General features: G+C 40.9%; 2 protein-coding genes across 4 annotated transcripts in view; one reads left to right on the forward strand and one right to left on the reverse strand.

Moving 5' to 3' along the window:
• The window catches only part of PDZK1 (PDZ domain containing 1), a 338,251-nt gene that overhangs the window by 34,374 nt on the left and 288,349 nt on the right, over positions 1–15,528 (reverse strand). The window lies entirely within an intron of this gene.
• On the forward strand, positions 1,138–9,322 carry LOC133269544 (cell surface glycoprotein CD200 receptor 1-A-like). Of its 3 annotated transcripts, XM_061453954.1 has the most exons (7): positions 1,138–1,258; positions 1,839–1,930; positions 2,718–3,026; positions 4,377–4,613; positions 6,549–6,644; positions 7,709–7,755; positions 9,014–9,322. In XM_061453954.1, the coding sequence occupies exons 2-7, from the start codon at positions 1,864–1,866 to the stop codon at positions 9,128–9,130; spliced, it is 873 nt and encodes a 290-aa protein (XP_061309938.1). In that variant the 5' UTR covers positions 1,138–1,258; positions 1,839–1,863; the 3' UTR covers positions 9,131–9,322. The 3 variants fall into 3 exon arrangements, with proteins under 3 accessions (XP_061309938.1, XP_061309939.1, XP_061309940.1); XM_061453955.1 differs by lacking the exon at positions 6,549–6,644; XM_061453956.1 differs by lacking the exons at positions 7,709–7,755; positions 9,014–9,322 and adding an exon at positions 6,847–7,041 and having other exon boundaries at positions 6,549–6,696.

Raw genomic sequence — 15,528 nt, forward strand, 5'->3', positions numbered from 1 at the left:
ACATATATGATGTTTCTGAATCAACCATTGCACTAAGATACTTGTTTGTTTGGTGTGTATTAGGTTTTGACTTGAGAATGAAAACAACATTTCAGTATTTCCCATGGGATGGAAACACAATTTCCCAGCCATCTCTAACTGCATGTGACCGATTCAAAAAGTAAAAGAGGTACAAATGATGATATAAAGGAGAGAATGACAAAACACCTACCAAGGAAACAACCTGAGGAAATGCAGAGGCAAGTGATGGAAAACGAGATAGCTTTATGGACAGGCTACACAGAGGCTCGAGGCAAAAGTGCAGCTGCTGTTTTTTGACAGTAGCATCAGAAACTGCAGTCAGGACATGGCTACTGTAGTGTTGTGGAAATAGGCAGATACTCTGAGACTTCAGCTTTATTCCCCAGGTGGCTGGGGACACAGTGGTGCATTGGTTGTGAACCCTTCTGTGGCAGAACCAGCATGAACATCTACAGGACTAGGGTGCTTCTCCCTGGGATCTGAGCAGAAAAGGCTGGGAGCTGACTGCAGGAATATATATGTATATTGTTCACTATAGTGTAGTGCAAGTTTGCCATGCCAAATTGGAGTGATTTAGATAGGATATCTGACTGTAGGGAAGTATCAGTGAGGTTCTTTGCTAAAGCCATGTTCAAGCAACAGCTGAATAGGTTTACATCAAAATTCTTCCCTGAGAACCATATATATTTTTATTTGAAAGCTTTTGGTTGGCATGGAGCTCTGGCTTTGTGTGAACTAGAAAACAATGTGTTGGGATGACAGCACTGTCTCAATCTTACCAATGAACCCTTGCCCTTTTGCCAAAAAGGAGCTGGAAATTTGTGAGATATTGTTTGTTAAAAAGTATATATATATTTGTAGAATAGCATAAGTTACCAGATGCCTCTTCAGTTCACTGTGTCTATGAAATCAGGAAACAAACTCACATGCTTTTGATCTCTTGCAATAGGATAGTTGCCCTTTTTGTTCTGCTACAGAAGTAGTACCCTTCTACTACCCTCCAAGAAATTAGAAGCATGCGAGAGTTAGGAATCATTTCTTTGTCAAATAGTCGATGAAGTCTGATGATGTCTAAATCTTCCTATACATGCGGATTATTGATTATTCAGAAAGAGTTGTAGTTTGTGCATGTTTGTTTCAACAAAACCTTTTTTTCATCTTCTGCAGGTAAGACTATGAGGTGGCAGCAAGAGGTCTGTAGCTATCTTTGTGCTAGCCAACTGGGCATGAATAGTGAGCAGCTAGAGATGGCTGTAAATTCCTGCAGATCTCCTGTGGAGATGCCTGTAAAAGGAGGGGGCTGGTCTTTTCTCCACAGTAACAAGTGACAGGAAAAGAGGAAACTGCCTCAAGCTTGCAAAAGGGAAGGATCAGACTGGATATTAAGAAAAAAAGTCTTCATCAAAAGGGTACTCAGGCATTGGAACAGGCTGCCCAGGGCAGTGGTGGAGTCACTCTCCCTTGAAGTGCTTAAAACCCATGTAGATGAGGCCCTTGGTGACAAGGTTTAGCAGTTGACTTGGCAGTCCTGTGGTAATGGTTGGACTTAAAGGTTTTTTCCAACCTAGTTGATTCTATGATTCTGTGAAAATGGTATCAGAGAGCCTAGATTTTAAAAACTTTTTTGTAAGCAGTAGTGTTTTCTTCTACTTTCAAAACCCTTTTTGTTTTACTTCAGTACAAAAATGATACCTGATGTGGGGTCTTATTTAGAACTTCTGTTTTCAAAGGAAACTGAGGTTTTACTACATGTTCCCTTTGAAGGGCTTTGCACAACAATTTGTGACTACATGCCATTTTCTTTGCCTTCACTTTATGCAGTGCTGATTCCTTCTGCTAAAGATGGCTCTGACATGGTCTGTTCTGGCTGCATTTCTTCTCTTGCTGATAAATCTGGTTGAAGTGCCAGGTAAGTATGAAAGAGCGAAAACTACGTGCAGGACACTTTGGTACTCTGTATTTCCAGTTTACCAGTACACTGAAACTTCAGGGTGATTCTTTATTACTGGTTAATGTGAATGCAAAGAGTGATGTCACTTCAGCTAGCAAAATAACTGTGTGCCATGCAGAGTAGCACAGGATGATATATCTGATGGGAATCCAGCACAGATCATCTGAAGACCCATCTCCTGTTCAACTGGGACAATATCAGAGTTATGATTTCTAGTAAAAAAAGGATCTACATATGCCCCTTACTAAATTTGCCTCATAAACTACTGCACCAGGTGATCTTGGGTTTTAACCCTGCTACAGTTGTATGTTCCACTGCTATCCCCTTTTTACTTGCACTTTAACCAAGGTGCTTAATTCAGTAAGACAATAATATTTTTAAAGTAGTTCCCCTTCCCTCAAGGCTGAATCTTGCCTTCCCAATCAGTTTTACAAAGCCCAAGATAGTGATAGAAATTTGTTGCCTAAAAAAGAGATGGAGGACTTGAAGCTCATCAGCATCACAAACCTTCACAGTGTCCGTAATGGAGAGGCATCATCGCCACTGTGTTTCCAGGCTTCAGAGTACAGCAGGAAGCTGGACCTGGAATTTGAATACTACTTATATGTGTCTGCTCAAAGCAATGTGTCCCCAGGGCTGCCAGCACAGTAAAGAAGTAGAAATTCCTAAGTGTGATGAAGCCAAGAGTTTCCTGTCTTTGACAATGGCTGTAGCATCATTTTTGATGCCTTTTCTTCTTAAGCAGCTTACAACATGGTGAATGTGGAGGCTGGTCATGAGGCTGTGTTGAGTTGCCCTTCTGTCTCCAAAGCATCTTTGCTAATGGTGATATGGAAGACGAAATGCAGCACTTGCTGCTTGTTGTCCTATAGAAGTGATCACAACCAGACAATGAAGTTAAACTGCAGTGAGAGGATGACATGGAAATATTCACCTGACAGTGACCCTGATCTTCGTATTTACCCTGTGAGCCTTGGAGATGAGGGGCATTACACCTGTGAAATCATCAGCAGTGAGGGGAATTTCCTTTTTTTCTCCTTTCTGACTGTGATAGGTAAGAAACACCTTTGGGGGTGATTTTGGGAGTTTTTTTTGTGTGTATGAAGATACAAATGATTTGATTTGGTGATAAAAGACCTAAATTAAAAATAGAAGATGTAAGCTGACTTAGTCTGGCTGTATGGAGAAGGGAAAAAAGCTTGAGGAATTACATCTTAGGAGTTGGCTGTTCTATGGAGAATTAATCTGGGGTTTTGTGTTCTGTTTTTTAACTTCTACCTCAGGAAAAGGGAAGGTTTTAAAATGCACAAACCCAAGAGTCTGCAGAGTTTCTGAGGGGGTTCTTTGGGTGTAACATGGGGTTTGAATGTTGCATGAATGTTCATACAACCAGGAGTATACTTTTGGTTAAGCTAATGCAAACAGAAGATATCAAATAAATACTGCTGCTATGTGCTGAGCAACAGGATGCTGAACCAAGACTCTCATCTGGGTAAGAGCTCAATAGGAAGGAAGCAAAAGTTTCAGGACACTATCTGAAAATATTTCACTCTTCCAGAAACACCGAAAGCTGTCTGTAAGACTGCATCACTAAAATAAAAATGGAATTAATCTATTTTCAACATAGGCAAAAACAAAAGAATATTAGAAACACAATAAATACACCAAATCATCTTTTTAAGATAGGCAGGTAAACTGTGTAGGTTTCCATTAATTAAAAAACCCAAAGCAACCAAAACCAACATAAGAGAAGATTTTGTGTCTGGCCATATTAGTTAAGTCTTCTGAATACAACTAAGAAATCTGGGAAATCAATTCTGGTACTGTATAATTGCTATTATTATTTTTTTGTCACTTGATATACGTATCTTTCTGCAGGGTCTTGCCCTTCTGATACTGTCTTAGGTATTGTCCAAGCCTTGTCCTGTTTTGTCAAATGCAGACTATGAGTTGTTTGACTCCAGGCAGAACAGTTTTGTCCAATTCCTCCTTTATTCCCCTACTATCAAATTCTTGATTCTACTACACAGTCTCCTAAATATCTCAGCTGGAGCTTCGGCAAGATGTGTTTTCTTCAGTATGCACTGCCATACTTACAGATCTTCATTTAATCCACTTCTCTCTGTCATCCTCATCTTCTTCTGTTACTCCTGTAGTCACCTCTTGGATAACATGGAGAAGTAGTACTATCAGATTCAGGTAGCTAGTTTTGGAGATATTCACCCTGGACTTTTTGCTGTACTTTTTTCTCCTGAAGATCATTGGTGCTAATATTCCAACTTATTTTAAAATCTCTTGAATTGGTCATGCAAAGTAATAAAAAAACCTACCTATTTTTAATTTTCTCAATGGGTGATTTTATACTGAACTGGAAAAAATGGTCTTTTTTTTCTCTCTTCTGTAGTCCCTCCCACAGTGACTCTGACCTTTGACAAGAGCACAGGGGCAGTCTGTCAAGCGTCTGCTGGAAAGCCAGCTGCTGACATCTCCTGGATTCCTCCAAATAATGCCAGCACCAGTGAAGTCCATCACCCTAATGGGACAGTGACCAGAGTGAGCTGGGTCAACACCACGCTTTCAACTGTCACCTGCCTTGTTACCCACCCAGCTACAAACCAGAGTCTGTTTCTAGACTTGCAATGTAAGTCACATTGCTCTGCATCATTATGCTCCTGGGCTTCATAGTGCTGTTCCATGCAGCTGTTCCCACGGAATGCTAGGGCTCTGCAGATTGTTTAGCGGGGTTATAAGCCAAATTCCTTTTGCATAATGACAGAGAAATTAATAGTTTTGAGTGAGTTTCTATCCCTTGCTTGCTTCTTTCTTTCCCTGTTATACTTTACAAGAATTCCTTGTTCTTCTTTTAGTGGGTTGACCTTGGCTGGCTGCCTTGGTGAGCTTGGTGCTCACCAAGCTACTCTATCACCCCCCCGCTCAATAAGACAAGGGAAGAAAAATAAGATGAAAAGCTCACGGGTCAAGATAAGGACACAGATTATTCACCCACCAGTTACTGTCACGGGCTAAACAGACTGAACTTAAGGCAATAATTTATTGCCAGTAAAATCAGAGTAGGATTGTGAGAAATAAAAGCAAATCTGAAAGCACCTTCCCCTCACCTCTCCCTTCTTTCTGGGCTCAGCTTCACTCCCAGCTTCTCTGTTCACTCCCCTTGAGTAGTATCGTAGTTTAATGGTAACTCAGAATCATGCAGCCATTACTCACCCCCTTTCTTCCTCCCCCAGGTGGGATGGGGAAGAGAATCGAAAGAAAATCAATCAACAGGTTGAGATAAGAACAGTTTAATAACTAAAGTAAAATATACTACTACTACTACTAAGGGAAATAGCAACAGAGAAAATATAAAACTAAAAGGGGAAACAAAAAAACAACAGTAAGCAGCAGTGATGCCCAATACAATTGCTCACTACCCACTGACCAATACCCAGCCCAACCCGAGCAGTGATTGTTCCTTTCCAGGTAACTCCCCCCAGTTTCTATACTGAGCATGATGTGCTGTGCTATGGAATACCCCTTTGGCTAATTTGGGTCAGGTGTCCTGCCTCTGCTTTCTCCCGGCTTCCTGTGCCCCTCCTCACTGACAGAGCATGAGACTAAAAAGTCCTTGATCAGAGTAAGCGCTACTTGGCAACAACTAAAAACGCTGTGTTATCAGCACTGTTCCCAGACTAAAGCTAAAACACAGCACTGCACCAGCTACTAAGAAGAAAAATAACCATCTGAAAACAGGACAAGTGGCACATTTTTGACTGGCTCAGCAGCAGTTCTGTCTTGGAACCAGTTGACATGGGCTCTGTTGGATATGGGGGCAGCTTCTGGCATTTTCTCACAGAAGCCACCCCTTCAGCCTCCCCGCTGCCAAAATCTTGCCTTGCAAATGTGATACATTGCTTTGGTAACCTTTTTAATCACCAATAGCAGAAAAACTGCTTTCAGCACCCACTGTGATATACCTCACTAATTTTGGTGTGAAGCTTTATACCCCTGAAGTTTAAGGTTGTCCAGGTTCCCACAGTGGTGATGGTCTGGAGAAAAATTCTTTGGACAATGTCTGTCTATGACTTTCAAATTATCTTTCCCAGGGCCAAAGGTAGCACAGGGCAAAATTCTGGCTCGCAGCTGGCAGTGCTGGAACTGTTAGAAATCTTTTCCAGTAGGATTTGTAGGAACAGCTAAATAAGTTCTCATATCACCAAAATATCTCAGCAGAGGCATGAAGGACAGAAGCCAGCATAGACCAGCCATTAATAACAGCATATTGCAGGAGTGGCTTGTCATTTCTATTGTTGCAGGGCTAGTATCATTTGAAGAAGAGGAGACTGTGCAGGCAGATGCGTTGAAAATGAAAGTGTGTTTGTTATGCACAAATGGCTGGGTTTGTGAGGCAGCTTCTTATTGCTGGTTGCCATCCAGACATCTCATTGGTGTCTCTCAGCTCATTTTAGCTGTGGGGGTAGAGGATTAGCTTTCTGCTCTGGGTAAGGAGCTAGTAACATCATGTAGGCAGTCAATACTGACATTTAGCTTTGTAACTAGATATTTTCTTATTTCTCAGATACTTCCCCAAGGCTTGCCTTTTTTCTGCTAGGAGGATTTGCATGTGTTGCTGTTGTCAGTGGTGTGACATTATGCCTATTTTTTATCTGCAGAGGTAAGTCATTTGATGACCCTGAAATGTATTAAAATTTCTTTGCTGACTATATGTGCAGGTACAAGCTGATGTACTTCATTGCTGAGAGTGTGGTGGGAAGCATGGATTGAGGAAAATGTCCACAGATGATGCATTGTCCTTTTGGAAATGTCTGATAAAATAAGGAGTGGAACTTTAAAATGAGTCTGGAGTTTTGTCAGAGTCATAGTTACTATGCTATTAATGCATTATATATATATATGGCAGAGAGCCATCCAGGGTGAAGAAGGATTCTTTCTGAGAGTATGGTAGGGTTTGAGGTTTTAGAATTATTTTGATTGTTCCACATTTACCCGTAGAAAATTCTATGCATAAGAATGACAGTTCACAAACTAATGACTCGACACAAACAAGCTCTCCGTTTTCCATCAGCAGTCATAAGTTTTCCCTTGAGCAAGTGAAATCATCCCTCTGGTACACTCGCAGTTTCTCAAGCTGTATAGGTTTCACAGACACTGGGTCGAGCTCATACTGAGAACTCAGATATTTTTGCTACTCTTGGAGTTGTGTAAGACCGCTGTGATGGGGTACGAATGGAGTAAAAGTCCAAGTGGGGGCTTAAAATGGGAGGAAGTAAGAATAGCAGGCTGAAGGCAAGAGTTTTTTCAGGAGAGCAGGACATGGTATACTGGGAGAAGGCAATGTAAAGGTGGATAAACTGTAAGTAGAGAATATGTTTTTGGGGCAGGTAAAGAGAGGAGAAGACATGCTCAGATGGGTTCCTTAGCCCAGCATGTGCCTGCAGAACTGAGGAAAAAATGTACCTGTGTCAATTCAGTCGTATCTCCCAGGGTGACCAAAAGTTTCAGTGAAGGGAAAAATAAAACAATAGTGCATTCAAGAGCAGGACATAAACCAGTAAGAGCTTAACTCACAAATGTAACTGTATTTTCCATTCCAAACCAGTCTATGATTTTGAAGAAAGTCTTTCAGCAGCTGAGGGCAGCAAGTGGAGAGCTCTAAACATCACAACTGTGTACCTTGCCCCATGAAACCATTTTAATTTACTTATATCCTATTTTCAGCTCTCTGGTTACACAAACTGGCAGAGAGGTCGGCAGCACCAGTTGCAGTAAGTGGCCTTTTTTTGTATGTGTTTGTGCTTTGCATTTTTTTATGTATTCTTCACTAAAACATGTAATTTCATTGCAGTGTGTCTGCTCTGACAGAGCTCTCATTTATCTCTGTGTGTGCTTGGAGGGGGAAATGAGGAACAGTGTATCTGCAAGAGTGTCTATTGTTTGGATGATCCTATCTTTATGTATATTCAGAGTATCCAAGTAGTTTTTTAAGCACTAGATTGAGAGTGGTGTAGTGCATTTTCTATCTAAGAAGACTACAAATCACATTTACAATGCTGGTGTTAAAGCTGAATTTTAAATCTCCCAGAAGTTAATGTTTTCACATTTCAGCTTCTCAAAGTAATCTAAACTGATGTTTTGCTGAAGAACATGTATTGGTGCTGATGGCAAACATTTGCCTGGTTAAAGATCGGATGAAAATAGGCACTCATTTTACAATGGTGTATTTCCTTATGCTGTTTTAGAGACAAACACAGCTATGAGACTTTTACTTTTTAAGTTGCAGTTCAAACACTTAGAAGCTAGGAAACAGCAGCAGTGATAAATTTGCCACTGCAGATTTTACTTCCTTTCTTTTTTGTTGTGATACATATTTAGCAGCATGATAATATGCAGCTCTTTCCTCAGGACTTCTGCCTCATTTAATGCATATTGAAATAGCAATTATTTCATATTTTGTTTTCTGCTCACAGTTAAATTAATGGCTGTATGCCTTGTTAGTTGCAAACTAGTCAAGCAGTGCTCTGATGTTAGAGTGATTAATTTCCTGATATCCCCTTCAGTGGCATTCAGGACAACTTGGCTGGTGAGAGTGGGAGTTGCAAAGATCAAAGTCAAAAGCTTCCAGTAATTTTAGGTGCTTAAACTGGATTGCTTGTGGCCTGCCCGCTCTTTTTCAGAGCAGTTAGGATTACAGAACCATATTGCTCATTATTATCTATTTTGCTGAAGATACCAGCATTTCAAAATCTGCTTTCAATTGCATTAAGAAAAAAAAAAGATTCAAAATCTGTCCTGTTTAGACTTTGTGAAGGTGGTTGCTGCATCCTTCTGTCAGTTTGGGTTTCACCCTCTGTGTCCTACCCCTTTGCTCACAAAGCTTAGAGAAATAACTTCACAGTTCTTTTGCAGAAACAGTGTTACCTACCAGATCTCTTTTGGTCTTTTTTGTTTGGACTCTGTAAGTATGATGGTTCCATTAAATTCTACAGTGTAATGCAATGGTACACGTTTTTCTTTATGTTGCAGACTACGAACTTCAGGTCCACACCATCACGGGTGAAAATGGAAGCAGTCAAGCCTCCTGTCTTGTCAGAACATATCTACCAGAATTACAGTTCAAGAACAGTATATATGAACTATTGACAGTGTAGGCACAAGCAGTCTAACACCAGCTCAGCCACTGATGATACTCAGTTACCTGTACTTCAGCTAACAAATCTCAGACCTTACCGCATCGCACACCAGCAGAACACTCAAAACTGCCCCACAAAAGCATTTCTTTCCTGACCTGAAGAAAATGGTTTACCTGTTTTAGTAAATTATTTCTCTCTTTCTTAAAGTATCAATACAACTCTTGAAACACCTGAAACTTTTAAGGACCAAGTTAGTTTAATACCTATCTAAATGTTGTTTGAAAATGGACTCTTGAGGTATGTGCTGTCTTTCCTCAAATTAGTGATTGACATACTGTGCCAGAGGAACAGACTGCTGGTGAAAATACAGCATGTTTCCCATTTTAGCAACTGGATTCTCTTTGTAATTTTGTGTTGGAAACTAGGAAATGACATAGGGATTCCCAAAAATACAGAAGGTCAAAGAAACACATTCAACAGAAATGCAGAAATAAGAGTGTGGTTTTTTATTTCTTTTTTTTCTCCTGGGTATGTAGTGCAGGGTGACACATGGCACCTGACATGTGGCAGCTGAAAATCTGGTATTCATCATCTTTGTTTATTTCTATTTTTTTAAATATATTTATTTTTCCATTACACTTTCTGTTTTCATTTTAATGGAAGAAAAAAAGTTATTTGCATACAGTTCTGGTTTACCCAGCATAAGAAGGACATGGAGCTGTTGGAGCAAGTCCAGAGGTGGCCATGAGGATGATCATTGTGGCTGGAGCATCTCCTATATGAAGACAGGCTGAGAAAGTTGGGGCTGTTCAGCCTGGAGAAGAGAAGCTGCTTGGAGACCTCAGAGCTGCTTCCAGTATCTGAAGGGGACTATGGGGATGCTGGACAGGGACTCTTTTGTCTGCTTTTGACAATCACAGTGCACGTGTGTTGTGAGTTGTAGGATGCAAAGCTTTTCATAATTTCTTTGCCCCGAACAAAATGTTGAAGAGTAAGATTTAATAGAGGAAATAGGCAGGGTGATGATGGTGCATGGGGGGAAAGCCCTCTGGAGAGGCATCACTGTGATAATTAGCTCTGGTTGAAAAGCATGGTTTCCATGCTCATGGTTTTATTTTCCCCTTTAATTTGTATTTGGTAGAATCAGTCCAGTCACACGCAGTGTGTCAGCATTTCCATTAACCCACAAATTCTGAGCAGACTATGCTTGATGTGCTGAAACAACGTGCTCAGGCACTGAGATGGGTCTCTTTCCATGATGCAGGTACTTGTTAAAATGGGCTTTGCTGGAGGTTCCACAGCTCTCAGCAGCCATATGGGACTATGCTCTGCCCAATTTCTTATTACTGGGATGGCCCAAGAGCCAGTCCTGCTGCAACCTCTCAGAAAATTAGCTTACAGCATTGTAGCATGGCTTTGATCATCATGTGTTTACTGTCAGCAAAAAGCTGTAGTTATCAACCCACAGCTCAAGCGAGCCCACATGTTGCAGGCATTAAAAGGCCTCAGCTGCCTAATTGTTGCATCTTCCTTTTGCAATAAAATCAGCCCTTGTGCTTTTCAAGCTGTTGTGTATGATTAATAAAACTTATTAGGCCAAAGAGAACAATGTGGCTAGTGCGGGTGATTGTAAGGAAGGCTGGGACATGAATAATGCTTCTTGGCAGAGCGTAATAATTGAACAAGCTCACTTAATTTTCTGCTCATCTTTTGTGTGTGTTATAATACTGGCACAAGTGGTAGCCAGTTTCATGTAGAGAGTTTGCTTCTTTTTTAACTGTCTGCAATTCACTGGAGCTTTTGATCACAGGAGTATGTATTACATCCAAGCTGCCAAGAGGGGACAACAATTCCAGTGGGCCTCTCACGTCTGCTAATAGCATTGTAACAATTCTAGTGGCCTCTGAGGTCTGCTAATAGCATTGTCTTTGAAAGGAAGAAGATAGGATTAACCAAGCAGGAGACCTGTGCATACACTGACAGAGTAAGGGCTTGGTGCTTGGGGTAACACAGAGAGATATGTGAGTTGAATGATTTTGTATGGAAGCAGATAGTAAAATAGACTAGAGAAGGGTGTTGACAGAGCACAACAGTAAGACTAAGAGGGCAAGCATGATGTTGGGCTGTCACAGCTTAATTCTTAATAATGTGATTTATTGCTTTTCCATTCACACTGCCTGTCACTGAGTACCTTAACTGCAGATCGTGACTGTGAAGGACAGGCTTTTGTCATACGGGAAGCTCTCAGCATGGGCTTTGATGGATTCCTCTGTGCGCCATCAACAAAGAACAGTGTGTGTCATGTTTCTTGGTCTTATGAGCTGCACACCAAAGGGCTAAAAGCCATGACACACACACCCCGGGGGGCAAGGTGGAAGGAAAGAAAGGCCTGGATGCTGGGGTAGGGTGGGTGCAGGAGCCCTTCCCTTGCTGCCAGAGATGTATTCTCCTGGGCTGGCTGCTGGGAAAGTGCCCATTTCCTATCTGGATTTAACTTCATAGCTGATCTGTTGAGTATTCTGAGAACAAAAAGAAAATCAATATTTTCTGTCATGCTGATTTTGGATGGGATAGGCATCTTGGCGTGATTCAAAGAATAATCCAGATTATGTATTTGGTCTCTTGGAGGAGGTCTAGAAAATAACCAACTTGAGGATTTTTTGGTTGGTTTTTGTTTTGAGTACATTTACCATTCTTTTTATCCTTAATTGCAAAAACACCTTTGGTGATCTTTCACTGTATTTGCACTGAAAGCAAATTTAAGCAAGGCAAATGTTTAGACTGCAAATTTCCACATATTCTTCCGTGGCCTTGTCAAAATTGCATGGAAAATATTGTTTATTGAATAATTACTTTGAGAGAACGACTAAACAGCAATGGGAGTTTGTTATTTGCACATTCTGACAAAAAATACAATAAAATCAAGTCTGGGAGCATGAGGCCCTGTTGCAATAGCTCTGCCTTACCACTGCTGTTTAAGACTGACTAGTCAAATGCACAGTTGTTTGAATGTCTCGTGCTTTTTAGCACCTCATGTGGTTATAGATGAAACCACTACTGTTTATTGTGTGGACTTTCATAATGTTTATAGGGCACTTGGTAATGGTGATGATGTCTGCTTTCTGATTAATCTATGAGCTATTTATGTCCTGAAAATAGCAGGTGTTGTGATGCTGCTGAACAGCTCTTTTTCTGAATACGGAAAAAAAAGTTGACTAAAAGTTACGTTCAGAACCCCACAAATTGGAATGTAACTTCAGATTATGAAGAAGATCTGTTTTAAATCCAAATTTTCAACACCAGGACTGAGATGAAGAAGGGAAACAATTTTCTTGCAGACTCTGGAAATGGGTCAAATATCCTAAGGGTATTTGCCAGTTCAGTGAAAAGCTCAGTTTCCTAGATTAGTATTTCTTTTTGCTGTATTTTTTGGTCTAGCCTTCTTTGTCATAGCTTTTCTGCTCTGATGAGAAAACAATATTTTCTTTGGCTCTCCACTAGCAACTATAAGGAATATTGTCCTGCTGCTTTTAGTGTCTTTATGGTTTAATCTTTCTGCCTTTGTGAAGGTTTTTTTTGTTAATATCTTGTCCTCAGCTACTTGACTTGGTGTCCAATCTGTACGTATGTACGCATCTGTCATAGAATCATCACAGAATCATAGAATATTTTGGGTTGAAGGGACCTTAAAGCTCATCCAGTTCCAACCCCCTGCCACAGACAGGCAAACCTTCCGCTAGAGCAGGTTGCTCCAAGCTCCATGCAACCTGGCCTTAAACACTGCCAGGGATGGGGCAGCCACAGCTTCTCTGGGCAACCTGTGTCAGTGCCTGTCACGCTGGAGACAGTGAAGAGCTCACGATTAAACCAAGAGGGACTTCTACTCTATTTACTATCACTTTGATGCCCTGGAATAGTTTGTATTTGTGCTCTTAATGGTGCTTCTTTAAGCCATTACCTGCTTTTATCTTCTATTTTCTCTGTATTTCCTTAAAGTTATCTCCCCAATCCTCTCATCACTAGTTTTCTCAGTTTATTGAGTTTTATGTTCTCAAAGTGTTTTATTATCCAATTCTCTTTTCTTCTCTTTTTGGCATCAAATTACAATTGTGTTCTCCATTCAATTGTTTTAGTAGGTTCCAGATCCTGTAGAGGAAGTATTTCTTCACACGAGGTTTTGAGAGGTTTGCTTTTTTTCAGGGGGGGGATGAGGGGCGATACCAAAGGTTTCAAAACATGACCTGTTTTTGGACTTTTTAGTGTTTTTCACTGAACTTGTCCTCAGAGACATGTTTACTCCAGGCTTCCTTGATATTTTTGTTTGTTTCTTTACCAATACATAATAGAAAATTCATTGCTCTTGACTATAAACTACTCCTGTGCTTCAGCTTCTGCAAATATAAGCTCTCCTACCAAATCCAAATGCGTAATATGCAGCATTTTATTTGTCCTTGGGTGACATTTGCCCTGCATTATTACGCAAAACATCATAGCCAGTTTTCTTCCTCTATATTTCACATGCTGCCTTGTACCACCCACAGCAGCAAGAAGATCCAGCTCAAACAAACATTAATCAGTGAAGCTTTTCACACAGTCTTGGTTATCACTGCTTTTTAGTTAGTTCAGCACAATAAAAATATACCTCTGATACAATATCATGCTTTCTTTGAATGGGACTGTACCTACTCATTGTTAACAACATTGTACATAACCAAGAAACTGTGGACGAAGCTCCACTGTAGAAAGTAGATGCTGTTTTACCTGATCCATCATAATAAGCAAGAATATTTTCAGAGTAAGAGGAGAACCACAAACTCCTTGTTTGTTTGTATTTGTAAAACTTCCCCCTAAGAAGAGTAGAAACAAAAAAGAAAAGGCTTTTTGCTCCACTTTATCCATGTTCTGTCTATTGTCATTATCAAGCTATCACTAAAAATGCTGCTGGGTTTCTCATGTATTTTCTAGTGGTTTAGACTATATTATCGAACCAATTCTCACAGAATTTAGCACACAGTACCCAGAGAAGCCTCTTGGATCTCCTTTTTCAGGCTGGGGCTAGTCTAAATTGGCTTCTGTTTTGATTCCTGATTCCCAGTCTTTTATTCTTCTGTGAAAACTTGTAGCGTTCTCTAGCACTGGTCCTGCTCCCATGCCTTGACAATATTTAATCTGATGCCTGGTGTAGAGAACTCTGGAGCAGAGAGAGATAAGAATAACCCCTTGCTGCATGAGAAAGAATGCAGTAGATTATTCCTTTCATCAGGATCTCCTTGGAGTACCTCACCTGATATTTTGCATTTGCTGCAGTTGGGATTCTTGGTGGCAAAGGACTTGTAAAGCCTGAGCAACTTTTACGGGAGCCTGACTGGTAATTTGCCTTACAGCTGCAGAGGTTGTACCCAAACCTCTGCATCTTGCTCCCTGTCTTAACCCAGGAAGCTTCTGCAAGAACTTTTCAAATCTGTTGTTGTCAGCCTCCAGGCAAAACTTTCCATCCCTCTGTCTTCTCTTTGAGCAAGAAATGGTACTGAAGCCATCTCTCAAAGCAAAAGCATCTTGCTTGCAGATAAACCTAAGTATGGGGGGACTACCTAGATAGGGTGTACAGTGCTATAGAACAGTCAAATGTTCAAATGAGAGTGCAGCTCTTCAGAAGTGGGCTGACCATCCTCTTCTTGAGTTGGCTGGAATTACCAGCCTGCCTTAACTTGGGGACCCTGCAGTTCATGGCGGATTTCGTGCTGGAGCTGGGAGCTGCAACCCTGGAGAGGAGCCACACTGGAGCAGTCTGCTCCTGAAGGACTGCACCCCATGGAAGGGACTCACATTGCAGTGGTTCATGAAAGACTGTATCCCATTAGAAGGACCTACACTCGAGCCCAGGAAAAGTGTGAACAGTGTGAGGAGCAAGTGGCAGAGATTAATGTTATAAATTGGCTTTAACCCCCATTTCCCATCCTCCTGCACTGCTGTGGATGGGGAGTGAGAAGTAAATCTGGGAAGAAGATTGGTTAGGGGAGGAGGTGGTTTTAATTTTGTTTTTAATTCTCACTATCCTACTGGTATCAATTATCAATTTGAAATTAACAAGTAAATTTCAAGTCTGCTTTGCTCATGATACCAACTAGTGAGTGATCTCCCTGTCCCTATCTTGACCCATGAGTCTTTTCATCATATTTTCTCCCCCTGTCCTGCTGAGGAGGGGGAATGAGAGTGTCTGGGTTGGCAACTGGTGGCAGATTGCCCAGACCCACCATGGTCAACTCACCATGCAAGGCTTATTCACTGATAGAGCTATAATACGAAATCGGATGCTGTAAACATAAGACTTTATACTAAAAAGTCATTTTGTGCTGACAATACATCTTTGGATCTTCTGACTTTAATCTTAGCACTCTGCACTGAGCT

The sequence above is a fragment of the Pezoporus flaviventris genome, unplaced genomic scaffold, assembly GCF_033815535.1.
Source record: "Pezoporus flaviventris isolate CSIRO_AGI_PZ_B2104156 unplaced genomic scaffold, CSIRO_AGI_Pfla_v1 ptg000015l, whole genome shotgun sequence".
Lineage (NCBI taxonomy): Eukaryota > Metazoa > Chordata > Aves > Psittaciformes > Psittacidae > Pezoporus > Pezoporus flaviventris.